This window comes from Carlito syrichta, unplaced genomic scaffold, assembly GCF_000164805.1.
Source record: "Carlito syrichta isolate Samal-C Ts95f unplaced genomic scaffold, Tarsius_syrichta-2.0.1 Scaffold308051, whole genome shotgun sequence".
Lineage (NCBI taxonomy): Eukaryota > Metazoa > Chordata > Mammalia > Primates > Tarsiidae > Carlito > Carlito syrichta.
Genome location: NW_007252147.1, coordinates 938,280 through 964,911, shown reverse-complemented (window position 1 = coordinate 964,911; position 26,632 = coordinate 938,280). Strand labels below are relative to the sequence as shown.

The window sequence follows — 26,632 nt, the reverse complement described above, 5'->3', positions numbered from 1 at the left end:
CGCGATGCGCGGCGGCCGGGGCGAGCGCGGCGCGGGCCCGCCCTTCCCCAGGCCGCCCGCGGTGGCCGTCCAGAAGCTGCAGAAGTGGATGTACAAAGGGCGCCTGCTGTCCCTGGGAACGAGGGGTCGCGCCCGCGGGGCGGCCTCCAAAGCCGCCGGAGCGCCGGCGGCCTCGCCTAGCCTGGGCGCCCTGACGGTGCGTGAAGACCCGAGGATCACGCTGACAGGTAGGAGCCTTTGCAGTCGCGGTGCGGACGCCGCGAGCATCCGTGCGTGCCACCCGGGCTTCCGAGGGCGCGAATAAGGTGTGTTTCTGCAGACAGGCACGTTGCCGCGCCAGAGTCAGTGTCATGTAAGTGGCAGCTTGGAGCGATTTCGAGGCTGTGTAGGCTAATGCGTTTGTGCTTTGCTAAAAAAAAAAAAAAAGACAGTGGCGTGAAGAATTGGGACTTCTGTGTTTTCTTCTGAGAGCCAACGTGCCTGCTCCCTAAGTTCAACAGTGAGCAGAGGTTAAGGTCGCCACGCTTTCAGTAGGTGTCGAGATGGGCGGTGCTGCCCTGACTTTTATTCTCCGTAGCTCTAGGCAAATCCGTAGACTTTTGTGGAGTTTGCGAATTTGAATTTGATCCAAGGTAGAGTTTACAGGCCTCGTAAACTGTCATTTTACTCCTTACAACTTTTTTCTTCTCTCTCCCAGGGGCACACAATATCCCCAAACCAAACCAAACCACACCGAAAAATCCACTATAAGTACAATTTCTTTTTAGCCAGGTAGGATTTTTTTCGTCTACTTTATCTCTCCACCTGCCCACCTCCCTCCAGAAAGCCGACAGAGTGGATACATTTTTTTATTGTAGGAAATCAGTGACACTCGCATTCGAATCGAAAGAAAAATGTCCCTCTTGTACTTTTTAAAGAGGAGACCCTTAAAGTCTTTTGTAAACTTAAAGAAACGCTATTTAGATTAGATTAGTTTTTTAAAAAGTATATTCATCCTTGAAATAGGATTATGTTTCCTATTTTGTATATGCATGGTTTTTAATTGCCATTGAAGGGTTTAGGTTATCAATTGTAGCAATCTCCTGATTATGTTTTAAATATCAAAAATTCGTTTCTGAAAGGAGTATATCTTCAAAGTGAGCCAAAACAACGCGGCCTTTTGAACCATTCTAAATATAAGGCCTTTTAGTGAGCATAAAGACTTACATGTCAGTAATAATTTTAAAAACATCGAATGCTGAAATGTAGAAAGTGCAGTGGTTTCTCTGGTAAGAATCACACATCCTACAGGACTGGGTTTGTACACATTAACTTTGTTTAACCGAAAAACACATGACAGTGGGAAGAAACAAAGTTCACAAAACTTCTGACCAAACAGTGAGGACAAATAAAATGATTCATTTAAAGTGTATGCCAACTTTGTATCTATAAATCTCTGATGCATACCTCTCACATTTTATCCTCAAATTTAAATATTGCATTTCACATGGACAGAAGGAAAGTAGAATATAAATTCTCTGTGAAGAGAGGTGTATTTATACTAAGTTCATATTGAACATATATGCATTTCCAGGAGTAAAGTAGTTGTAATAATTCATTATATTTTATTGCCAAAATATCTTTACCTCCCCTGGTCTTGGTTCAGTTAACTCTTTGTATGAGAGTCAAATTTCAGACATAACAAAAAATAGTCGAATACTCTTTACCCTTTTGTTAGAGGTAAAACATTTACCATCTGATGGCTTTTAATGTCCTCAGTAGTAAACACTGAGGATTTTAAAAGTAATAATAAGTGTATTTCCCCTAAGAATGAATTTGTTGATTTTCCATTAGGAAACTAATTAAATGAAACTGCTAATTTTAAAAGACATTAAAATGAAATTACTATATGATACTATTTCAGTTTTTTGATAAGACATTTAAGCCAAAGCTACCATAATCTCTGGTTTAAACTACTTTCTCCGCTGTTACTTCTTTTTAAATCACTAATTCATCTTTTAGGAAAGATGGATATAATTTGTTCAGTGTTTACATATCTTAGTATAGATTTGGTGGGCTTTTTAAAAAAACTATTTTTCATGAGGTTTAGTTGGTTTTATTAAGACCATTCTGGATACTTTATGTGGTTCTCATACGAGTTTAATCTTTATACTCTCCAAAATGGAGATGTGACAATTGTTATTTAACAACAACAAAGGCACACAGAAGTTAAGTAGTTTGCCAAGATCACTCAGCTGCTACCTGCATATGAGTTCATACTATTAAATGGATTCAAACTCAGGTCTCCATGATTCCAAAGACCCTATTTATATAAGATCGGAGAGACTCCAAAGTTCTTAAGAGGTTTGATCCAATTAATTCTATTAAGTTCCTTGGACTGAGGAGATGGATGGAATTTCAACAAGGTTTTAAAAGGGTAAGTAACTTCCTCAGAGCTGCAAAGAGGATGGGAGAATCTTAGAATAGGTTTTAAGATCTTTTTTTCCTTGCTGTATCTGTGTAAAATATTTTTACCTTTAAGTGTTTATTTACTTCCAATCGATGTTCCTTGGATTCTACTTTTAAAGCATGTTTTCTAAAAAAATTACTTGGAGCAGTCTAGATGAAGCAGTACATTCTTGGTTGTATGAAGATGTTAAGTGTCTTAAAAGGTTTATATCACATTTTTCTGTACAACAATATTATTCATGAAATTTATAATACAGTATAACTATATAATGGGATAGAGATACTTAACCTACATAGGTACCTTAAAATTTTTTGAGACTATTTGACAAACAAAAACCAGAAGAGTTTTTTATTTTGATTTCTGGCTCCTACTAGAAACTTTTGATAGTATTATAATGCCAGTGATTTGGTGCAGTTAAGTGTAGTGTTCACAGATTGGCCAATTTGTTTCTAATTGAGATGATTATTCAAGAAATCTAAAGTCATTAAGTATAGTAAATATTGTCATGTTTCTGCAAGCTTTAGGATTACAGAGGAATCTTAATCTGTTTGCCAACTATAAGTTTTTATAAATAAGTTTTAATTAGCATATAGTTCTCAGAAATAAATTCAAAGTACCAGGTTGAGCTATTTTGGCCTTTTATTGCTTTAAAAAAATTAGTCTACTTGTACTCTGCTTTTCTTGCTACATGATGTGTGAAAGAACAAATTTTGACTGCATAACTTGTTAACATTTTGTCTAAAATTGTTGACCTTTTGTTTTAAGGTACCATTAATGAGCAGGTATGATTTTTAATAATCTTAAAGTGAAGTTGACCCTGGGATGCACTTCCCATCTACTTTTCTCAAGTATTTGTAGCTCTGATTTCTTATCTTTATAAGCTATGTAATCTTTACGAATAACTTTCTACATTGGCTTTCTTCAAGATTAGTAGCAATAGGTATATAGTTTTTGACAGTCTTATATTTTTGAATCCCCTTCTAAGAGATTGTGTCCTTGTGGCACTAAAAGCAAATGCAGTTTTTTTTTTTTAATTTGTTTTTTTGGAAGAGTGCCATGGAACATTGGAGTTGCTGGTGGCTGGAAAACTTTGAGGATTACAAATTCAGCAGAAAATAGCGTTGTGTTGATTTGAAAGTCCTGCATTTCAAGATCAGTGGTTCCCAAGAGATGTTATGTTTATTTTTGAGAACCACTGGGGCTACTTGCCAGACCGTTGCCACTCAAAGTGTGGTTCCAAGTTTTAGAGCAGTGCTTTTCAGACTTAATTCTCTGGGATCTTTGTTAAAATGCAGATGCCATAGGTGTGGGGTGGGGCCTGAGATTCTGCATCTTAACAGGCTCCCAGGGTCATGGTGCTGTTTGGTGGACCACACTTGTAAGTAGTACGGTTGAATTCTCATGTCCCCAAAGATTTAAAAAACCATTCTACCTACCTTATTCTGATACTTGCCACTCCAACTAACCCCTGTTAGAGCAAAGCACTTGAGCTCTTTTTGCTTCGGCTTTATATGTATGAATTAATACTTAGTGCTTCTGTATGACAAGTTTAAGCACTTTGCTCTGTACTTGTCTCATATTACACCAACAAATATTAGAGAGATTTTGGTATCTGCAAGAGAGGAGGCCACATAGTTAACAGAATGCAGATTTTGGGTTTCCAGTAGGTCAGACTCTACGGCCTACCAGGCTCGTGACCTTGGATACGTTACTCAACCTTGTGTAGCCTTAGTCCTCCGGTTACTGTGAGGATGTAAAGAGATAATCCAGTTGGTACTGAGCCTGGCACTTTGCTGTTATTCGTGAAAGGAAGGCAAGCTTTGAGAGAATACTGCTTTGCGCAGACCGTGAGGATTCTGGATGGAGAGGGAAAAGATGGACGGGGAGGAGTGCTGCCTTGAGGAGCACTAGTGGCTGAGCGAGAGTGCACCTGTGGAGTGGTGCTTACTGATTCTGCTCATCCTTTGTGCTCTTTCTCTTGCTCCTCCCGGCTGCTTTTGTGGAACTGAAAAACAGTCTCAAAGTTTCCTTCTCTACTTTCCTGTCTCGAAAGCTAACATACAACTTTTTTTCTCAAGAGTTTTTATTGCTAGTCACAGGGAAGAAAAAGAAAAGAGAAAAAAATGCTTCTTTATGCTTCATCCTTTCCCCTCTTCACTTTTTAGAAGTATCTAGGAAAGGAAAAGACACACACACACACACACACACACACACACACACACACACACACACACGGGGTGAGGGGGAATGGAGAAACCTAAGACTTAAATTTATTCTGGTCATCTCATCTGGGCTGCCAGGCTTGACTGTAAGCAGGGGATACTTGTATTTATTTAGACATAAGATGTTAATAAATATTAACATGTGTAAGACTTTTTATTTTGGGGGGAATTTTCTTTTTATTTTGCTTTTTATAGAGATGTGGGGTACAAGTAAGGATCAACTGCTACAAGTAGGCTGCATGCAGGCGAAGTTTGGGTCTCCAACTGGCCCTCACATCCCCTGGTTTGGGACCTGTTTAATGTTTTTAAAAATATTTAAACATCTAATACAATATTCATAAGAATACTCTTATTAAGAATTTTTAAAGAGAGGTAAAGAAACGCAATAGTTCCTTGCAGTAGAAGTTTTCAAGTGATGAAAAGTTAACTGTAGATACTGCACATTTTCTTTTTTTTTTTGAGTTGGAGTCTCACTCAGTCGCCCAGATTGGAGGGCAGTGGCCGCTCCCGGCCACCACAGCCTCAACCTGCACTACAGGCATGCACTACCGTGCCCGGCTAATTATTTTGGTTTATTGTAGAGACGAGGTCTCGCCAAGTTGCCCAGGCAGGTCTCGAACCCGCAGGCTGAGGCAGTCCACTCATCTCGGCCTCCCAAAGCTCTGGGATTACAGGCTGAGCCACCGTGCCCAGCGATACTGTACATTTTCAATGAGTGTTGAAAAACATTCTGGAAAAGTTTGCTAATGCTTTTGGACAGGGGGCACTAGCTACATATTTAGTAATAGTCATCTAGATTTATTATGAAATAATAGTTGAGAAAACAAAATTGGCTTGAGTAATTCACCACTATGGAGAATATTTCTCTGAGTGAAAACTTTTAATTACCACTTCTGTGTTCTCATATAGATTCAAAGTAAAACAACTTTAATTCGAATCTGAAAATTATACCATAACATATATAGTTGCATGAGAATGAGAACTTTTGTGCCTTGCAACTTTATACTTTTTCTTTTTTTTTTTTTTGAGTCGGAGTCTCACTGCATTGGACCAGTCTGAAGTGCAGTGGCACACTCACGGCCACCCCAGTGTCATCCTGTTGGGTTCTGGGATCCTTCCACCTCAGCCTTCCAAGTAGCCGGAACTACAGGCCCGTGCTACCACTCCCGGCCAATTTTTAATTTATTGTAGAGACGAGTTGCCCAGGCTGGTCTCGAACCCATGGGCTCAGGCAGTCCATTTACCTTGACCTTCCAAAGTGCTGGGATTACATGCTGAGCTACCGAGCCCGGCCTGTATACTTATTACTATTATTATTTTTTAATATTTTTTGAGTTGGAATCTCGCTCTGTCACCCAGGCTGGAGCTCAGTGGCAGGCTCACAGCGACCACAGCCTCAACCTGCTGGGCTCAGGAGATCCTTCCGCCTTAGCCTTCCAAGTAACTGGAACTATAGGCATGCACCACCATACCTGGCTTGTATATTTATTTTTATATTTTTACTGGTACCTTCTTTCAGCATATATATAACCTAAAACTAAAAATAACTCTTAAATTTATACTAATAGGGGTAAACATTAATTTTAGCATAAAATGGGAGGGAAGATTACAAATAGCTTGCCAGTTTTGTGAATTTATGTTCATATGCATCCATTTAATTGAGATAAAAATCTTAAATGATTTATAAATAATTGCTCAAGTACTGTTTATTCCTTTGAATAATGTGTTGCTTAATTCAGTTTTAATAACTGAATAAGTTTGGCCTTTATCAGAAATTATAATAATGTAGCATTTATGTATATTTTTAAACTTCAACATCATGTATTTTAAGATGTTGGGTAATAGCGATCAGACTATATGAGTGGTTTCAAGCTTTTGTGGTTTCACTAAAAATAGTTGTCCTGTGTTTCACAGCGTGATTATTCCTTTTTCTTTTTTTTTTTTGAGTCGAAATCTCACTCTGTTGCCCAGATTGGAGTGCAGTGGCACGCTCATGGCCACTGCAACCTCGACCTGCTGGGCTCAGGTGATCCTTCCGCCTCAGCCTTCCAAGTAGCTGGAACTACAAGCACGCACCACTATGCCTGGCTAATTGTTTGATTTATTGTAGAGATGAGGTCTTGCCAAGTTGCCTAGGCTGGTCTAGAACCCATGGGCTCAGGCAGTCTTCTCACCTCAGCCTCCCAAAGTGCTGGGATTACAGGCGTGCACCACCATGCCTGGCCAACAGTATACTTTTATTAAACGCTTATGTCAGTGGAAGTATCAACTTGCTTAACTGTGGGGTGCTGCTAGCTTTATTTTTCCCATTGCAGTTTCTTGAAATGTAGTAGAAGAATGTTTAAGGAATCATTTATAGTGTATGCTAAAAAAACTGCCAAGAAGACTCAAAATAATTTGTTTAGCTATATAAAATGTTGTATGGTGTAAGAGATGTCTGAGGAAAGATAAAATAAGATATGGCTTATAACCATCACGAGTTATATAATTTTACACATCTTCCTTCAAATTTAAACTGTGTCAAACTGTATCTAATGCCCTGTGAAGGTCTGACATGCTGTTAAGTAATATAGGCTTTGGACTGAAACATGAAATTTAGATTTCAGTGCACCTGGCAAAAGCATGTGGTCACTGGGAACCCAGATGCCCCAGTGATTCCTGAGTATGTGTTGATTTTCAGTTCTTAATTTTAGGTGTAATGGAGGTAGAACCAAAGAAAGACTCTTGAGTCTTCAAGTTTTTGTTAATTAACTTAAAGTCAATTCAAGGTATTTATTGAATATCTGTTATACGTTTGCATGGTAAATCCTGGAGGGTGGAGGTGGGTTTCCCTTAGTGGTGGTGCACTACTATACACTTTGGAGTCAGAAGAGTTTGAGTATTCCCCGAGTGCACCACTGTACACTTTGGAGTCAGAAGAGTTTGAGTATCGCCTCTTCCATTTATCAGGTAGATGGTCTTGGGCAAGTGTCTTGATTTTTTGTTTTTTAGTAGAACCATATAGTTTGTAAGGTATTTTGAACATTATCTCACTTATTCCTTATTGGCAGCCACCTTGTAAGATAAATTGGGATGATATTATCAGAGAGGGTTGCCTACTTTTGTATTATTTATGGTGTGGAGAAGGTGAGAGCATGGGTTTTAGGATAGGACAGGCTTAAATTTGAATCCTAGAGCTAGTAACTTGACCAGTTTCTCACATTCTTTGAGGCTCATGATGGTAGTCATATACCTGTCTTAGAGGATTGTTGGAGTTAAATGAGGTTGGGGTTTCCTTTATGCTTTCCTCTCGTGCCTGACACATAGTAGTCACTCATTTGTGGAATAAATAAATGACCGGCTTAGTATATATTCATGGGAACTTCCCTTCTGATTTCTAGTCTAATCCCTGCATCTGGAATTGAACTTGAACCCCAATTTGTGTTTAAGTTTTTTTTGTTTCTTATTTTTTAAATCTGATTGGGTACATGTTTAAGATTAAAAGGAAAGACACAGTTACATTTTGTAAAGGATTTTTTTCAGGAGGTTACTGAAAGCCTTGATTATGCATGAACCTAATTTTTAGTTGTTATTAAGCTCCTCATAGCTTAATGTGTTTTATCACTCTATTATTAGATCATTATTTTTTACTTGTGGTGACACTAAGATGAATCAACCATAATTTCATAATTTTCAAACCTGACATGATCTTAGGTTTCTACAAATGTGGTGTTAATTATGTGCAGTGAATTACTATGATGATGATAGTTACATATTTAGCTTATCAACTATCATTGAAGCCTGCTTTATGTAACTTCAGAAGCACAAGAAATTGTCCTCTTGAAATGAAATGAATGACATATGTACATTTTTAGAGTCTTATCTCATTATATTAAGAGATATACATACCTAAGTTTTTGAGGTCTCCCACTGGTCTCTGAATTTCTTAAGGGGAATGACTATTTTGTTCTTTTTTGTTTTTGTTTTGTTTTGGAGTCTCACCTCATTGCCCAGGCTGGAGTGCAGTGTCATGCTTCTAGCCACCGCAGCCTCGACCAGCTGGGCTCCCGCGATCCTTCCGCCTCAGCCTTCCAAGAAGCAGGAACTACAGGCGTGCGCTATCACGCCTGGCTAATTTCTGACTTATTGTAGAGATAAGGCCTCGCCAAGTTGCCTGGATGGGTCTCGAACCCAGGGGCTTAGGCAATCCACTCGCCTCGGCCTCCCAAAGTGCTGGGATTACAGGCTGAGCCACCGAGCCCAGTTTTTTTGTTCATTCTTATTTCCCTGCTGCTTAAGTTTGTGCCTGACCAAAAATAGTAATTGTGTTGTGCGCACTGTGAGACAGTATACTTGGTTCTAATTTGACGCCTTCTTAAGGAATTTTTATTTTTGCCCTTGACATTTAGAGCTTAAATTCTACATAAGGTTCCACTGTGCTATATGATTAGGAAACCAATGTTATGCTGACATTTTAGTAATTAGTAAAGCATACATTTTTGTTATTGAAAGTTAATTTTTGTATAAAAAGGTAGGAGGAATAGTACTTGCATTTTGTAAAGACTTCTGGACTTTGTAATAGTGAGGTGGGATTTATTAAAATATTAATTAAAGACATTCTATGTGCAAGGTATTCCTTTTTATGAAGTATGTTTTGCTTAGGGTAAGGCTTTGTTGCACTATAATTTTTATAAAGGCAATCTCGGAGTTTGTTTATCCTTTTTCTTGATTTCTTTAACATTTGTACTTGCAGTCTGATTTCTAAGTAATAGAAATCATATTTTAAGTGGAAGATTTACATTTTTTGTTATTTAATTTTAGTTTCTGAATGTGATTTTTTCTTTTTTGAGTCGGAGTCTCATTCTGTTGCCCAGGCTGGAGTGCAGTGGCATGTTCACAGCCACTGCAGCCTCGACCTGCTGGGCTCGGGCGATCCTTCCACTTCAGCCTTCCAAGTAGCTGGAACTACAGGCATGTGCCACCACACCTGGCTAAAATTTATTATAGAGACAAGGTCTTGCCAAGTTGCCCAGGCTGGTCTTGCCTAGTCCCTAGGCTCAGGCAATCCTCTCACCTCTGTCTCCCAAAGTACTAGGATTATAGGCATGAGCCACTGCTCCTGGCCCCTGAATGTGATTAATATTACTTTTCTTTCTTATCTTTAAAAAATTTTGATAACTGGTCTGAAATGACATGTCTTTCATGGTATACCAAACATTATCTTCTACCTTCTGTTCTGTCTCTGAAACAGATTTATTTGAAAATGTCTATGAGTCTTCAATGAAAAGAAGAGAACTTAAAGATCTGAAGGATAATATTGAATTTAGAGATCCTAAGCCACTTAACAGCATCACTGTTTCAAAGAAACGCAATTGGCTATATCAGAGTACTCTGAGATCTCTTAATCTGGAAGAAGAAAATAAGAAATGCCAAGGCGGAAATCTGTCCATCTCATCCAGGTCTCTGCCTAAACACCGGCTAGCACGGTCTTTCCTCAGATCATCTGAGGAACACTGCACATATGTCGTGTGTAATGCTGCCAACTCTTCATTCTCAAGAAACTGTTCTTTAGATTTTAATGAAGAAAACGATGCAGATGATGAAGGAGAAATTTGGTACAACCCCATTCCTGAAGATGATGATCTTGGGATCTCGAGTGCCTTAAGTTTTGGTGAAGCAAACTCTACTGTTCTCAAGCTTCCTGTTGTCAGTGTGAGTGTTTTGTCTGGCAGTGACCTGATGAGAGCAGAGCCACATCCTGAAGACGGGATGGGCTCGTCTGAGCACACGGGTGATCATACCACGCGGTCAAATGAAGCTGATTCTGTAGATGCCACCCTTTCCACAGATTTTGTGCAGCAGTACAAGCAAAGGCCAGGACCCAGGACACAAGAAGGTATAATGGTGGACAATAGCTCCATGCTAAAATCTCCTTTTGCAGGTCATATCTGCCTTTTCTTTCTTTTTCCATTTTAAAATTGTTTGATAGTTGCTGAGACCAAATATAAAGGATGTCTATTGTATTTATGTACTTTTTCTTACAAAATGAATGTTTTCAAACTCAAAGGTTTCTAAACATTTTTATATACATGCTGGTTTAATTATTTCCATCCTAGACTTGATTTTATAATCCAGTGTGCTTTAGTATGTTGAACTTTTGAGTCAGCAATTGCTTTTCTCTTAGTTGAATGAAATCATGGGAATAGAAGAAAAAGATACATTCTTTATGTAGATCTTATTTTGCTTCATTCATTCATTCATACCTGGTCTGGGCACAGCTGGAAAGTTGTATTTTTGGTACACCAGTGGTACTTAGTTTATGTTTTCATGCTAAGTGTCTTGATGAGCAGAGGAGCAGGAGAAGAGAAAAATAAATGAAGGTAGAAGTAAAGGCCTTATAAACAGGTGCTACAGAAGTTTTGGAACCGAAAAATGAAATAATTGAAGTTTGATATGTACCAGGTTGAACCATATGAAATTGCTGATATTCCAATTTTTTTTTTTTAAGGACCAAGGTCTCACTCTGCCACTGAGGCTGGAGTGCAGTGGCACAGTCGTAGCTCACTGTGGCCTCAAACTCCTGGGCTCAAGCTCTCCTCTGCCTCAGCCTACTGAGAAGCTGGAATGCCACCATGCCTGGCTAACTTTTTTATTTTTTTGAAGAGACGAGGTCTTGCTATATTTCCCAGACTGATCTTGATATCTGGGGATCAAACAATCCTCCTTCCTTGGCCTGGGATTATAGACTTTCAAAAGTTTTTTAGTTTTTGGTTTTATTTTTTTGAGTTGAAGTCTCACTCATCGTCCAGGCTGGAGTGCAATGGCATGCTCATGGCCAGTGCAGTTTCAACCTGCTGGGCTCAGGCGATCCTTCTGCCTCCGCCTCCCAAGTAGCTGGAATTACAGATGCATGCCACCACGCCTGGCTAGTTTTTTGTGATTTATTGTAGAGACAAGTTCTCACCCAGTTGTCCAGGCTGGTCTTGAACCCCCAGGCTCAGGCAGTCCTCTTGCCTCGGCTTCCCAAAGTGCTGGGATTATGGGCTGAGCCACCGCGGCCAACCTCAGAAGGTTTTGACCTGCAAAAAAAGCACTTTATATAGTTCAGCGTATTGGTTTTTTTCTTCCTTGATTGCTTTCTGTTCTGATATGTTTCTTTTAGTACCTGGCACACTATCCAGGAACAGAGCATAAAGCGCATTTGCTTGCAAATATCACATATGAAATAGAAAGTAGATCTGTTTTATATCAAGTCATTTTAACTGATAGAATTTCAAATGATGCGAGTTTGCAGATGTGGGGTATACCTTGCCCCACATTCCTTGAGTCACTTACTATTTAAATGGGGAAGCCTGTATCCAGTTGCTCGATCTACATCTCTGCTCGAAGACTTTATCTGGAGTGTTAGGGGATCTTTCTGCAGGGCAGCTTGAGAAGCGTCTCCACCGGTGACTCACAAAAGCTGGTGCAGGACTTCCCCAGCTCCCTCACCTCTTGGGCGGGATAACTATGAGTCCGTATTCTACATTGTTTCCCAGAGTTTTCTGGTAAGGTTCAGTTGCCCATAGTGATAGTAGGCTTGATAATTCACCTTGAATTTCCCCTTGAGTTTTCTCACTTCCTCACTGGTGTTTCTGTATTATACTACTTGCATTTGAAACCTTTTCTCAGGAACATGAGGAAGTGGAGAGTAAACGTTATATTAGGAGTAAATGTGAGTTCCAAAACAGTGTGTACAGTATGCCGGCAGATTTAAAAGAGATACTGAAAGATTTATTGGAGATGTTTCTTTTTGTTGTTGCTGTTTTTCTGGGCATTGGGATTGAAGGTAATTTTAAAAAATGTTTTTTTTCTTTGTGCATTTCCAATTGAAGGCTAATTCTCCTGAGTGAACGTGTTTCTTTTGTAATCTGGCTGGGAAGAGAAATAAATACTATGTAAAATAGTAGTCCGGAATGCAGGTTGTGATCAGAGTGGAGTGATAGGGAAGACTGTAGTTTTAGAGACAGGATTGTCAGAGAAGGCAAGAGGGTATAAAGATGAGAACAAAGTTAGAAAGCTGGTGTTGACTGGATGCGGTTGCTCACGCCTGTAATCTCAGCAGTTTGGGAGGCCCAGGTGGGAAGAAGATCCCTTGAGGCCAGGAGTTCGAGACCAGTCTGGGCAACATAGTAAGACTCCAGTCTCTACAAAAATAAAAAATAAAAAATAAATTAGCCAGAGGTAGTGGCACGTACCTGTAGTCCCAGCTACTTGGGATGCTGAGGAGGGAAGGTTGTTTGAGCCTGAGAGTTGGAAGGCTGCACGAGCTATAACTGCACCACTGCACTCCAGTCTGGGCAGCAGAACAGGACCCTGTCTCTTAAAAAAAAAAGAGTGAAGGCTGGGCGTGGTGGCTCACGCCTATAATCCCAGCACTTTGGGAGGCCAAGGTAAGAGGATTGCCTGAGCCCATGGGTTTGAGACCAGCCCAGGCAACTTGTTGAGACCTCTTCTCTACAATAAATAAAAAAATTAGCCGGGCGTGGTGGCGCATGCCTGTAGTCCCAGCAACTTAGAGGGCTGAGGCGGAAATATCACTTGAGCCCAGCAGATTGAGGCTGCGGTGGCTGTGAGTATGCCACTGCACTCCAGCCTGGGCAACAGAGTGAGACTCCAACTCAAAAAAAAAAAGGCGGTGTCTATGAAGTGACACACCCTTTGATTCAAACTTTTTTTTTTAATGTTTGTGACAAATTGTGAACGGGAAAAGACACTTTAAAAAAAAACAAAACTTAAAAGTACAGTATGGCTACCATTTTTGTCTTCTTTCTTTGTTATTCTTCTTATAGATATACAATCATAACATAATAAGGACAATCCTAAATTGACCAAAGGAAATGTGTAGACGGTTTATTTACAAGCCATCTTTTTTGTTTTCTTTTGATACACTACCTAAATTAATCTATTTTCTTAAGCAATATTGACAGAAAGCTATTGAGAAATTGGTAAAGAGAATGGTTGAATTTCAAAATAACTTTTTGATCAGAGAATTGAAAAGTTAATTTATAAATATGCTGAAGATGAGCAACAATTTAAAAAATCATCCCATCACAATTATGGAAAAACTAATGTTTAAGTATGGAGAGTTTATATTATAGAAATTTATTTTTAAAAAGTTTATAATTTATGAGTTATGGAAAGCCAACTTATAAATATTTGAATATAAAGGATGATGTAAAAAATCATACTGTCACAGTTATGACTTGCTTTTTTGCTTTTTTTTTTTTTTTTTGAGTTGGAATCTCACTCTGTCAGCCAGGCTGGAGTGCTTTGGCACACTCACGGCCACCCCAGCGTCAAACTGCTGGGTTCCAGTGAGCCTACCACTTCAGCCTTCCAAGTAACTGGAACTACAGGTGCGCGCTACCACACCTGGCTAATTTTGTATGTATTGTAGAGACGAGGTCTTGCCAAATTGCCTGGGCTGGTCACGAACCCGCGGGCTCAGGCAGTCCACTCGCCTCGGCCTCCCAAAGTGCTGGGATTACAGGCTGAGCCACCGAGTCTGGTCTGTTTTTTTTGCTTATTAACTTTCAAATGTATGTGCATCTTTTATCTAATTGCAGTCATAGTGGACTTTTTTTTTGGTTTTTGCTACTTTCACTTGGTATTTATGTTGCATTGTTACTTGTAGATTAACTTTACTGTTTCTCAAGCTTTATAGTGTAGTATTTAATTGGGTTGATGTGCCCTAATCTATTTGACTGCTTCTCTAATGTTAGGTGTTACTAGATTGTTTCCGGTGCTATTGCATTGGTTTTTATCATGATTTTTTTTTTTTTTTACTTCATTAGGATCAATTATTAGTAACATCACTTGGTCTGTATGACTGGTAGCTATTATTGGTAATTTCTGTACAGTTTGTATTTCCTAAAAGGTTTACGGATTGACAGGTGAATCAGTGATTGGTTGATTACTTCACTAAATTCTGAGTTCCTATTCTATGCCAGTTACTATTCTAGATGCTGAAAGGAGTGTGCCAGTTTCACTTGACGACTCTAGCCTAGTTTACAAATCTATAACCATTTTGTACTTTTTTCTTAAAAACAATGTGATTTGATTAGTGTAAATATAGTTTACGTGATTGTGGGATTTAGTAATATTTCAGCTCTTGGATTTTGTAAAAACAAAACTTTTTTGTTTTAATAAATTCAGTATTGTCTGCAGTAGAAGTTGCTATCATGAACAGTATTTCTTTTTATAATTAAGGATTTCAGTAGGAATTATTTACTCATTGTGTAAAAAGAGAATGTTGAACTCAATAATTTAATACAATCTAGAACTTTTTTTAATATACTGGATAGTTTTTCTAGGCTGTGATAAAATAGATAGATTAATGTTCATAGACAAAAGCAAGACCCTGATTGCTATTGAATGTTTTAGACTAGGAAGCCAGTAGAATTGTATTATGATGTGCAGTACAAGGGGATGCTTTGTCCAGTTTATCAAACACGCCATTTCTCATTAACTGCTTACCAGAAAAGCCCAGTAGGCATACTTAAAATAGTTTCTTTCTCTATGAAGAAACGACTTCTTTGTCATTAGAACACATAGAGAAGAAGGGTGGAGGGGGATTATTAATACTCCAAAGAAAGGTCATTTAATCTATTGATTTTTTTTAGTGAATAAACACTTCCTCTCATTTTAATTGTGAAATGTATCACAAATTAGCTTCTGATTGAGTTTATTAGATCTTCCTCTGTAAGGAATAGACAAAGTATGAAAAATTAATTAACTGGGATAATGCAGTATTCTGCTTGAACATGGTGATGCAAATTGACCTGAACTTGACTCAGTCTCCCTGTTGAGATGAAACAAGGGAGTAATTCCTGTCCATATGAGAACTTTTTTAGTTGATGGTTTATCAAATAGGAGTGAAAGTAGAAATCAAAACATGCCACTTTATATTTTTTCTTTCTTTTTTTTTTTTAAGGTTCTGGGATCCTCTCTGCTACAAGTAGGACTGAATTGGGAGTTATAGAACCATCTTCTCCAAGCCCTAGTCCTGTGAAAAAAGGCAGTTCAATTAATTGGTCTTTGCCAGATAAAATAAAATCTCCACGAACTGTGAGGAAACTTTCCATGAAAATGAAAAGGTTGCCAGAATTTAGCCGAAAGCTGAGTGTTAAGGGAACCTTGAATTATATAAACAGTCCAGATAATAGCCCTTTGCCTAAATGTAACTGTCAAGAAATTCATCATACTGTTATTCTGCCTTCTGGGAACACAACCACAGCTGCTAAGAGGAATGTTATAAGCCGGTACCATCTTGATACCAGTGTATCTTCTCAGCACAGCTACCAGAAGAAAACCTCTGTGAGTTCTAAGTATTCTTGCAAAGGTGGTTACCTCAGTGATGGAGACTCACCTGAACTTATAACTAAAGCTAACAAACATGGATCTGAAAACAAGTTTGGAAAAGGAAAAGAAATCATTTCGAATAATTGTAGCAAGAATGAAATAGACATTGATGCTTTTAGGCATTATAGCTTTTCTGATCAACCTAAATGTTCACAGTACATCTCTGGACTCATGAGTGTGCATTTCTATGGTGCTGAGGATTTAAAACCACCCCGGATAGATTCAAAAGATGTCTTTTGTGCAATTCAGGTCGATTCAGTAAACAAAGCAAGAACAGCTTTGCTCACATGTCGGACAACATTTTTAGACATGGATCACACTTTTAACATAGAAATTGAAAATGCACAACATTTGAAATTAGTAGTATTCAGTTGGGAACCCACGCCAAGAAAAAATCGAGTTTGTTGTCATGGAACTGTTGTTCTCCCCACCCTATTCAGAGTGACAAAAACACATCAGTTGGCTGTCAAACTTGAACCCAGAGGTCTTATTTATGTGAAAGTGACTCTTATGGAACAGTGGGAGAACTCTCTTCATGGACTAGATACAAGTCGAGAACCAGTAATATTTGGAGTTGATATTCGAAAAGTTGTAGAGAAAGAAGATACAGCACTGATGGTGCCACTCCTGATACAGAAATGTATTACGGAAATTGAAAAGAGGGGCTGTCAGGTACTATTTCACTATGTTTCTCTGCTACCTCCTTTACTGATTGATTGATTTGAAGTCTTGGGGAAGGAATTCAAGGTCATGTAAAAAAAAAAACCTCATTTAGACAATTTCCCATTCCTACTCCTTGTTTTTCTTCCATTACTCTTTGGGATATAATTCATATCTTAACCTATGTTGTCAGTGATTGAAAGCATGCTAGATGGTTCCACAGTTTACGCTGTGGTGCAGAGCTGCCCGAGTCTTATAACTGGAGGTCAGGATTGCTTTATAATGGCATTCCAAGGAAAAGCCAAAGCTGACAATATAGGCGAAGGCTAATTCATTTAAGAAATGTTGCTTCATGGTTTGACATTCCTACTAGGGAAGGTTCTAAGAGTGAATTCTATAGAGAAGGTTCACTCCTAACATTAACTCCTTGTCCTTTTTCCCAACTCCCTCTCAAGTCCACTCTTTAGAAGGCATAACTTACCTATTTCTCTACTCTGGAATAGCACGGAGGATGAGGCGAGGTCCTACTAATAAAACACATCGCATTCTCTTTTAAAGAAGAAGACAGAGGCAAACCATTAAAACAAAAAATCTGGTGTTATTTGTAACAAGATACGGAAAAGTTAGCCAGTTATGAGACCTTATTTTTCTTTATTTTTATGAATACATGTAGACTATCACAATGAGAATCAGCATATCCTTGAGGATATTATTCTGAAGTATATAATTAATTGTTTATACTAATTTTTGTGAAACAGATGAGGATGAAAAATCATTATGTTGAGTTATTTCCACTCCAGTGCTATTAGCATTCACAAAGATAAAGACACTGAGGGTAAATATCATAAAATCTGGAGTATCATTTTTTAATTTAATAAACTCACTTTGAACTTAACATGAAAACTATAGAAACAGCATAAGTTAGTGGAATTTTGTATTAAGATGACGAAGAACTGAATTTCTCCTCCATTATTACTTAGCTGGGTGATGAGCAAGTCACTTAATCTCTGTGGGTCTTACTTATTTATATCTATTAAAAAATAGTTGTAGTAGCTGCCTGATGCAAAGATGTAAGATGTCTGAACTTTTGAAACAGCTTCTAACCCAGGTACATAATTCTGTCTGTAGTTTATGTTGTCTCTGTGGGAATGGACAGTAAAGTCAAATTCAACTTTTGGTCAGTTATTTTTCTTTCTTTAGATTCTCTGTTTTCCCCTCCATTTTAATTCAGGCAGTATATAGAGAGTTCAGGGATTAGGGAGAATTTAAAGCTGATTATTATTATCTTTTCTTTTTGGTTTTTTTTTTTTCTTAGAGGTAGAGTCTGACTCTGTCACCCAGGCTGGAGTTCAGCAGTGTGATCATAGCTTACTGTAACCTTGGACTCCTAGGCTAAGTAATCCTCCTGCTTCAGCCTCCCAAAGTTGGGAATTAGAAGCATGAGACACCGTGCCTGGTCCTAAGGCTAATTATTAAACAGAAACTTTTATAGATGAATATATTATTTTTTTGAGTTGAAGTGTGACTCTTATCGTCAGGCTGGAGTGAGTGGCACACTTCACAGCCACCACAGCCTTAACCTGTTGGGCTCAGGCGATCCTTCTGCCTCAGTCTTCCAAGTAGCTGGAACTACAGGCACACGCCACCACACCTGGCTAATTCTTTGATTTATTGTAGAGATGAGGTTTCACCAAGTTGCCCAAGCTATCCTCTCACCTCAGCCTCCCGAATTGTTGGGATTATAGGTGTGAGCCACCGCGCCCAGCCTATTTTATTTTTTAATTTTTGAGTTGGAGTTTCACTCTGTCACCCAGGCTAGAGTGCAGTGGCACACTCACGGTCATCGCAGCCACAACCTTTGGGCTCAGGTGATCCTTCTGCCTCAGTCTCCTGAGTAGCTGGGACTACAAGCATGCACCACCATGCCCGGCTAATTTTTTGATTTAATGTAGAGAGATGAGGTCTCACCAAGTTTCCCAGGCTGCTCTTGAACTCCTGGGCTCAAACAGTCCTCTCACCTCCACCTCTCAAGGTACTGGGATTATAGGCGTGAGCCACTGTACCTGGCCTTATTGTACTTTTAGAATTATAATTTTTAAAAACCTTTTTTGTCTTATCACCCTTATTTTTTCCTTCCCTCACCTATACGCATACACATGTACACACGTGCACGTGCGCACACACACACACACACACACAGACAGAAAGAGGCTTATTGTTCCTGCATTTTACACACTGAAATACTGCCTTAAATTTTTTTTTTTTTGAGTTGGAGTCTCAGTCTGTCCCCCAGGCCAGAATGCATTGGCATACTCATGGCCACCGCAACCTGACCTGCTGGGCTCAGATGATCCTTCCATCTTAGCCTTCCAAGTAGATGGAACAACAACACGAGCCACCACGCCCGGCTAATTTTTTTATTTATTGTGAAGATGAGGTCTCACCAAGTTGCCTAGGCTGGTCTCGAACTCCTGGTCTCAAGCAGTTCTCTCGCCTCAGCCTCCCAGAGTGCTGGGATTATAGGCTTGAGCCACTGTGCCCGCCTTGCTTTAATTTTGTTTGCCTTTTTAGTAGTTATTAGAAATGTTACCACTTGTTTTATGTGCCTAGAAAACATTTTTAGTGATGCTTTTTATATCTGTCCTTAAAGTTTAGAAAGAGTTGGGTTTTTTTGTTGGTTTTTTTTGAATTGGAGTCTCACTCTGTCACCCAGACTGGAGTGCAGTGGCTGCTACCGGCTACTGCAGCCTCGACCTGCTGTGCTCCGGCGATCCTTCCGCCTCAGCCTTCCAAGTAGCTGGAATTACAGGCACGCGCTACCACACATGGCTGATTTTTTGATTTATTGTAGAGATGAGGTCTCGCCAAGTTGCCCAGGCGGGTCTCGAACCCGCGGGCTCAGGCAATCCACTCACCTCAGCCTCCCAAAGCGTGGGATTACAGGCTGAGCCACCAAGCCCAGCAAGATTTGTTTTAATAAAGATTTCCTGTGAACTAAATTCTCATTTTATTATAATTATTAGATAAATATTCTCATTTTTTTCACTGTGAAAATAGGTTTTGATAGTTATACAAAATAGTTTATTCATGGGCCTTTGTATCTTCCAAATGTTCTGAATGCTGCTATCACCAGTGGGAAACATTACTACAGAGAGCATACTCATGGTCCACCCAGTACAGATCCTGTCTCTGATAGAGGAATTGAGCATGTGCTTCAAGGATTTGACTCAAGAAGTCAGCATCTGAAGTTATCCTCAAATATCCCTTCCTTGAAATATGTATATTAGGTCTTCCTTTCTTGATTCATCTTCTTAAACATTATATTTGTGATTTCAGCTTTTTAGGATCAAAGGTGCTGTTAGTTTATTTTTATTTATTTATTTTTTTTGAGTTGTAGTCTCACTCTGTCATCCAGACTGGAGTGCAGGGGCCGCTCCCGGCCACCGCAGCCTCGATCTGCTGGGCTCCGGCGATCCTTCCGTCTCAGCCTTCCAAGTAGCCGGAATTACAGGCATGCGCTACCACGCCCGGCTGATTTTTTGATTTATTGTAGAGATGAGGTCTCGCTGCCCAGGCAGGTCTCGAACTCGCGGGCTCAGGCAGTCCACTCACCTCAGCCTCCCAAAGGCGCGGGATTACAGGCTGAGCCACCGAGCCCAGCTGTGCTGTTAGTTTATTGCCTGCTAGTTCAGTAGTTCTTCCATTAAGTTGTTCTGGGTTCATCTTCTTCTCAAGTTCAAGGGGGATACTGTTTTACAGTATTCTGTGACACTTAAATGGGCCTGTACCAGAACAGCTATGATCGAGTTAGTTTCTTCTATTGTGGTAGCATTTCCTTGATCCTGCTTACTATTTTGGTTTCATTTTCTAGGTCATCTGCATTTCTACTATGTCTTTCTTGAGATGATGTGATTGGTATAACATGCTATTCTCAGTTTGAATGCATCATGAATGTGGATACGAGTAGGGAATTTGAATTTTCTTCTATATTCCCTGGTTTCCCATCTTATGTTGATACATTTGAATGTAGCAGCATCTTGCATTATTATCTCTTAGAAATAATTCTAGGTTCTTTACTATCTTTCAATTAGCTTATCATGTCAAATATTTTGGATAATACTTCCCTGTTCCATTATTGACGCTTTCTCATATAGAAACTCACCTTCTGTAGTGTATTCTATCAGTTCTTTAATGAGTCAGGAGAGAGTAGTATCATAAGTAAACCTGGAAGTGTCATTTGTTACATTTTATGGTGATTCCTGGTTTGAATCCTTGAGGACTGTTTTTACTTTCTGCCTTGAGATAATTTATTTCTACATAACTTTTCTTTCACTTCAAGGTGATTAAACTTCTAAGTAGGCTTTGTTGTGGCACTATGGGTAGCAACCAGTTATTCTTCATTTTTTTTAAGGCTTATTACTTCAAAGAACTTTGATAGCTTCTTCAGGCATATTTTCTCGTTATACAGATGATGTTGATAAATTCTCGGTCAATTTATAATAATATCTTAAGACTTAATATTTTCGAACCTGCCTGGACCAACAGCATTTAAAAAAACAAGTCTTTTCAATGTAGGTGGGTAGGATGAGCAGTATCTGTGCGTTGTGTGTACGTTTCGAAGCAGAGGCTTTATCTTACCTTTAATACGTTGTCTGAAATTTCCTCCACCACTTTATAATAAGTTTGACAAATTAAAAAAGAAGTTACAGGTTTGCTTTTATCTCTTCCTGAGAACTTGTTTCTTACAAATTTTGTACAAATAGTATGTAGAACCTTGTTTCAATGATATACTTATTTTAAGGATAAAGAAAATGAGTGTTAAAGAGATTAAATAACTTGTCCAAATTCACCAAGCAAAGAGTGACAGAGTGGGGTTTTAAGACTTTAAAAACCTCGTTCAGTCTCTGTGCTGAACGACTTTCGTCTAGAACAAAAGACTGACAAAGACTATGACACATCCTTAGGACATGGAGATAGTGATTAAGCATATAAAACTAAAGAGAAGGAACTGCATCTCTGCTTAAGGTATAACCAGCACTACAGAAATGGTGGTGTATTGTTTGGATTTAAATAGGATATTTTCATTAAATTAATCAAGATAGTCTATAGTGAGATTTCAGAAACTATGTCTGAAGTATTTTAAATTAAATGCCATCAGAACATACTTGATTGCCAAATTCATGTGATTTATATTGTACTATGTTTTCTCTTTATGAAATTTATTATAATGTGGCCATGGTTTTATTTCTAGGTAGTAGGCCTGTATCGATTATGTGGTTCGGCAGCAGTCAAGAAAGAACTTCGAGAGGCTTTTGAGAGGGATAGCAAAGCTGTTGGTCTGTGTGAAAACCAGTACCCAGATATAAATGTAATAACAGGTAACGAATAGATTTTATTGTATGTCCTCATTCTGAAAAGACTACATTCTGCAAGAAAGAGAATTGAAATACTGTTCGTAGCTTAAAGTTAATTTGGTTTTATTCTGATGTCTTTTTTTCCTTCACAAACACTACTTACTGTGTTATTTTCGGTGGGGAGATATTAAGCTGCGATTCCCTGCCCTCAAATGGCCGACAGATGATGGGGAAAAGTAAGGGTGACTTTAAATCAGCTGTAGTAGCTAGCAGAAAGAAAAAGGTCTCTTCATAGAAGGAGACATAAAATGCTGTGGGAACTGAGTTTGACTGGAGTTTAGGTGATGGAAAGGGCATTGACTATCTGGTTATTTATTTACTAGCCAGAGGGGATCCATTAAAAATTTTTTATTACAGGAGTGAAATTGTTTTCTTGATTGTTTTCAAGAATATTAATCTGGCAACTCTCTGTGATAGATTGAAACTGGAAGAGACCACAGGAAGGAAAATGAGTTAGACAGTCTTGGCGGTAGTCCAAGCAGGAGGTAATCAGTGCTAACGCAGTGGAAATAGGAAGTAGGAGAACTGAAAGAATGCAAAGAAAGTGCCCCGACACACGTGACTTTGAGATCTGGTTGATTGGGGACCTTTAGCAGAAAGACTGAGAGCTTCAAGGAAGCGCTACTGCTTATAGTGGGGAAATGTCAAGAAAGATTATGAATGGGGTTGTGGATATTTTGCATCTGAAGTGCTAGGAGGAGAATCTCAACGGATGTGTCAAGCAAAGTTAAAAGCTGTCTGCCACTAAGAAGAGGATGGAGTAGAAGCTGACGGGTCTTTTATTTCCCAAGGGGTGATTACAATCCAGTGTCTATACTTCTAGTACCCCAGGGAGGTGGGAGTGGAAAATAGCAATTTGAGGGTTGTTGGCATATAGGTGTAATTAAAGCCTTGAGATTATCCATAAAGTTTGCAAAGACAGGAACTTTGGGGACCTCCAAACTTTGGAAGCGGGCAAAGAAAGAAGAAACACCTAAAGAGACTAAGAGGAAAGGAGTCAGAAAGTTTGAGAAGAGACATCAGAGGTTAAGGAAAGGTGTGATGCAGTGTCGTTCTATCAAGAGAGTGTATACAAGGAGAGCTGGAAAAGGCCTTTGAATTTGGCCATTAGGAAATGGTTCATAACCTTACTGATAATCTTCAGGAGCTATTGGCTTATCATTCCATGCTTGGGTTTGTTTTTGTTTTACTTTTTTATTTTCTAAGTTGTCAAGCATATGCAAAAGGGTAAAGAATACTAAGATAAACCCTCTTTGCTTATCACCTGTTTTCCATAATATCAAACATGACTCAACTTTTCTCATTCATACCCTCATTTGACCTTCACTGGTCCTGGATTATTTTGAAGCAAATCCCAGACATATCCTTTCATCTGTGAAGGCGTCAGTGTATACGAGGGGGACCTCAAAAAAGCTGGAATTACCTTTTGGAGTGTGGACCCCTTGTGGTACACTCGGAGTTTGTTCCTCTGGATCAAACGGCCAACCAAAGTTTTTATCTGGACGTTTTGAGAAAGTTGCCTCACGATTTGTGGAAGAAATGTCCTGAGTGGTGGCAAACAGGTGACTGGTTCTTCTGCCATCACAACGCATCTGCCCTCACCTCGCTGAGGGTTCAGCAGTTTTTGACCGAAAACCCCGTGATCCCCATGCCCCACCCTCCCTGTTCACCTGATCCGCCTGAGCGCCTTTTTTTTTGTTTCCCTGTATAAAAAAGTCCTCAAAGGGAAATGTTTTGCCGATATGAAAGAGGTAAAACAAAAAAGGCAGAAGCACTACAATGCATCAAAACTGATGAATTGAAACACTGTTTTGAACAGTGGAAAAAACATATCGATAGGTGTGCTGCATCAAACGGAGTACTTTGAAGGTGACTGAAGTTTAAACATGTAAGACTAAATACACAATTTTTTATAAATAAATTCTGGGTTTTTGGGGGTCCCCTCTCATATCTCCAGATCGTCTGTGTGTTTTCATAGTTCTTTCTCTTCTCTGTACTATCAGCTGCCATTATTTCTTACTGTAATGGGGTTTACTTATATCTTCTCATTTGCTTTCTTATTTTATACACAATTAATTGTTTGAGAATTTGAGGAAGGTTCACCTTGTGTATATTAAAGAGATTTTTGTTGGTTGAGATCCTTAACTTTACTTTTACGATTGAAGATTTCTGAGTAGTTGAGGTTCCTGTTCTCTGAATGCTGAATAATTATATTTTCACAGAGTATTTAACATGTAGTCTTAGATAACCAAACTTTGATCCCAAGCATTTTAATTCTAATGGAAAACAAACCAAGTCAGTTTTTCTTTCTTGTATATTTTAGAAAATCAGAAATAATGGTTCCTTTTATTTTTTTAAAAGGAAGAGGCTTATTTCTGCAAAAAAATGGAATGTTCTTCGCTTGTTAATATGTAATTGACAATATCAGCAAAGGACCCATTTTATTAATGAAATAAATTTTGTAAATATGAATTTTCAGGAAAGTGTACTCTATAAATAAAAGTGGATTTTGTATTGGTGAAACCTTGTCTTAGAAATAAAAGTTGAAAAGATCTCCCGTTCTCCTTAGCTGATGTCACTTGAATAAAAAGCCTTCTGAATCTCTGACAACACTTGTTGTCTCAATGATTGACTTTCTGTGCAGCAAGCAACAGGACCGCGACTGAACAAACCACTGTCATTTTGAACTCCTACTCAGCCTTCAGATCTCAGTCAACACCACTTTTTCTGGCCCAAATAGACACTAAGGAACAGTGAGCCTTTCTTTCTGCCTTTCTCCTCAAGCAGCATTCTTTGGAGAATGCTGAAAGACCCTGGTAGTCTTTCTACCTCTTAATGAGCCAGAAGACCTCACCGCCCTGTATGAGGCATCTCACATAGGGAGAATTTACTCAGTCTCTGTCCAAGAAGGCAGTGTGAAACACCTTGGACAGCTAAACCAGCACTGGCCTTGAGATACCAGCCCCTGGCAGTACACTTAGAATTTGTTCCTCTGGATCAATCAACCAAAGTTTTAATCTGGAAGTTTTGAGAAGGTTGCATCATGATTTGCAGAGGAAATGTCCCAAGTTACCATCACAACGCATCTGCCCCCAGTGCACTGAGTGTTTAAGTTTTTGACCAAAAATGACATGACCTCCATGCTCCATCCTGCTTGCTCACCTGATTTCGCCCGAGTGACTTTGTTTTGTTTCCCTGGATGAAAAAAGTCCTCAAAGGGAAGCGTTTTGCCAGTGTGGAAGAGGTGAAACAAAAAAGGGCAGAAGCACTAAAAGGCATCAGAATTGACAAATTCAAAAACTGTTTTGAGCAGTGGAAAAAGTGTCTCGATAGGTGTATTGCACGAAACAAAGAGTACTCTGAAGGTAACTGAAGTTGAAACATGTAAGAAAAAATACACCTTTTTTTATAAGTAAATTCCAGGTCTTTTGGGCTCCCCTTGTATATTCCTGGGATCCTAGCATGAGGTGTTAATAGGATTCAAAGTGAGAATCCCACTGGAAAAGTGGAGTCTGTGCACAGAAATGACTGGAATTCACTTAATCGCTTACTCTTCCCTATCTGGAAATTTACTTATTTAATAAAAATTTATTGAACTCTTAACTATAAGCCAGACATTCTTCTAGGCACCAGGGACAACTGACCAAGATGAACAGTATCTCATGTGTATGCATCATAATAGTAAGATAGAGGAACTTGTGCGCAGTGGCTCATACCTGTAATCCTAGTGCTTTGAAAGACAAAAGTGGGAGCATTGCTTGAGCCCAGGAGTTCAAGACCAGCCTGGGCAGCATAGCAAAACCACATCTCTTCAAAAAATAAAATAAAAAAATTAGCTGGGTGTGGTGGTGTGTACCTGTAGTCTAACTACTTGGGAGGCTGAAGTGGAAGGATTGCCTGAGCCCAGGAGGTTGAGACAGAGGTGAGCCATGATTGTGCCACTGCACTCTAGCCTGGGCGTCAGAATGAGACCCCAACTCAAAAAAAAATGCGGTAAATTACCTGTGATTGGTCCTAGTGGTGAGCTCACTGACTCCTATAGCTGAGGTGATCAGGGAAGAAAGTCTGAGGAGTGCCTTTTGAGCCAAGATCTGTATGCTGTGGAGTCAACTACTGGAAGATTTGGGGCCAGAGTTCCAGGCAGAGAGCACAGTAATTGAAAAGACTCAGCTGGGCTCGGTGGTTCAGGCTGTCATCTCAGCACTTTGAGAGGCGTGTGGATTGCCTGAGCCCGCGGCTTCAAGACCCACCCGGGCAACTTGGCGAGACCTTGTCTCTACAATAAATCAAAAATAGCTGGGTGTGGTAGTGCGTACCTGTAGTTCCAGCTACTTGGAAGGCTGAGGCAGAAGGATCGCTGGAGGCCCGCGAGTTGACTCTGGGGTGGCTATGCGTTTGTCATGGCACTCCAGCCTGGGCAACGGAGTGAGACTCTCACTCCAGAAAAAAAAAAAGAAAAGAAGGCTCTGAAAATGGAAATACACTTGACGAATTGAGGGATAAAA

General features: G+C 39.3%; 1 protein-coding gene across 1 annotated transcript in view; it reads left to right on the top strand.

Moving 5' to 3' along the window:
* The first annotated feature begins 4 nt into the window (after positions 1-4).
* Positions 5-26,632, top strand: part of SYDE2 (synapse defective Rho GTPase homolog 2) — a 41,409-nt gene continuing 14,781 nt past the window's right edge. The window contains exons 1-4 of the mRNA XM_008064809.2: positions 5-227; positions 9,902-10,591; positions 15,626-16,725; positions 21,965-22,091. Of these exons, the coding sequence (XP_008063000.1) occupies positions 5-227; positions 9,902-10,591; positions 15,626-16,725; positions 21,965-22,091 (2,140 nt within the window). The remainder of the gene's footprint in view (positions 228-9,901; positions 10,592-15,625; positions 16,726-21,964; positions 22,092-26,632) is intronic.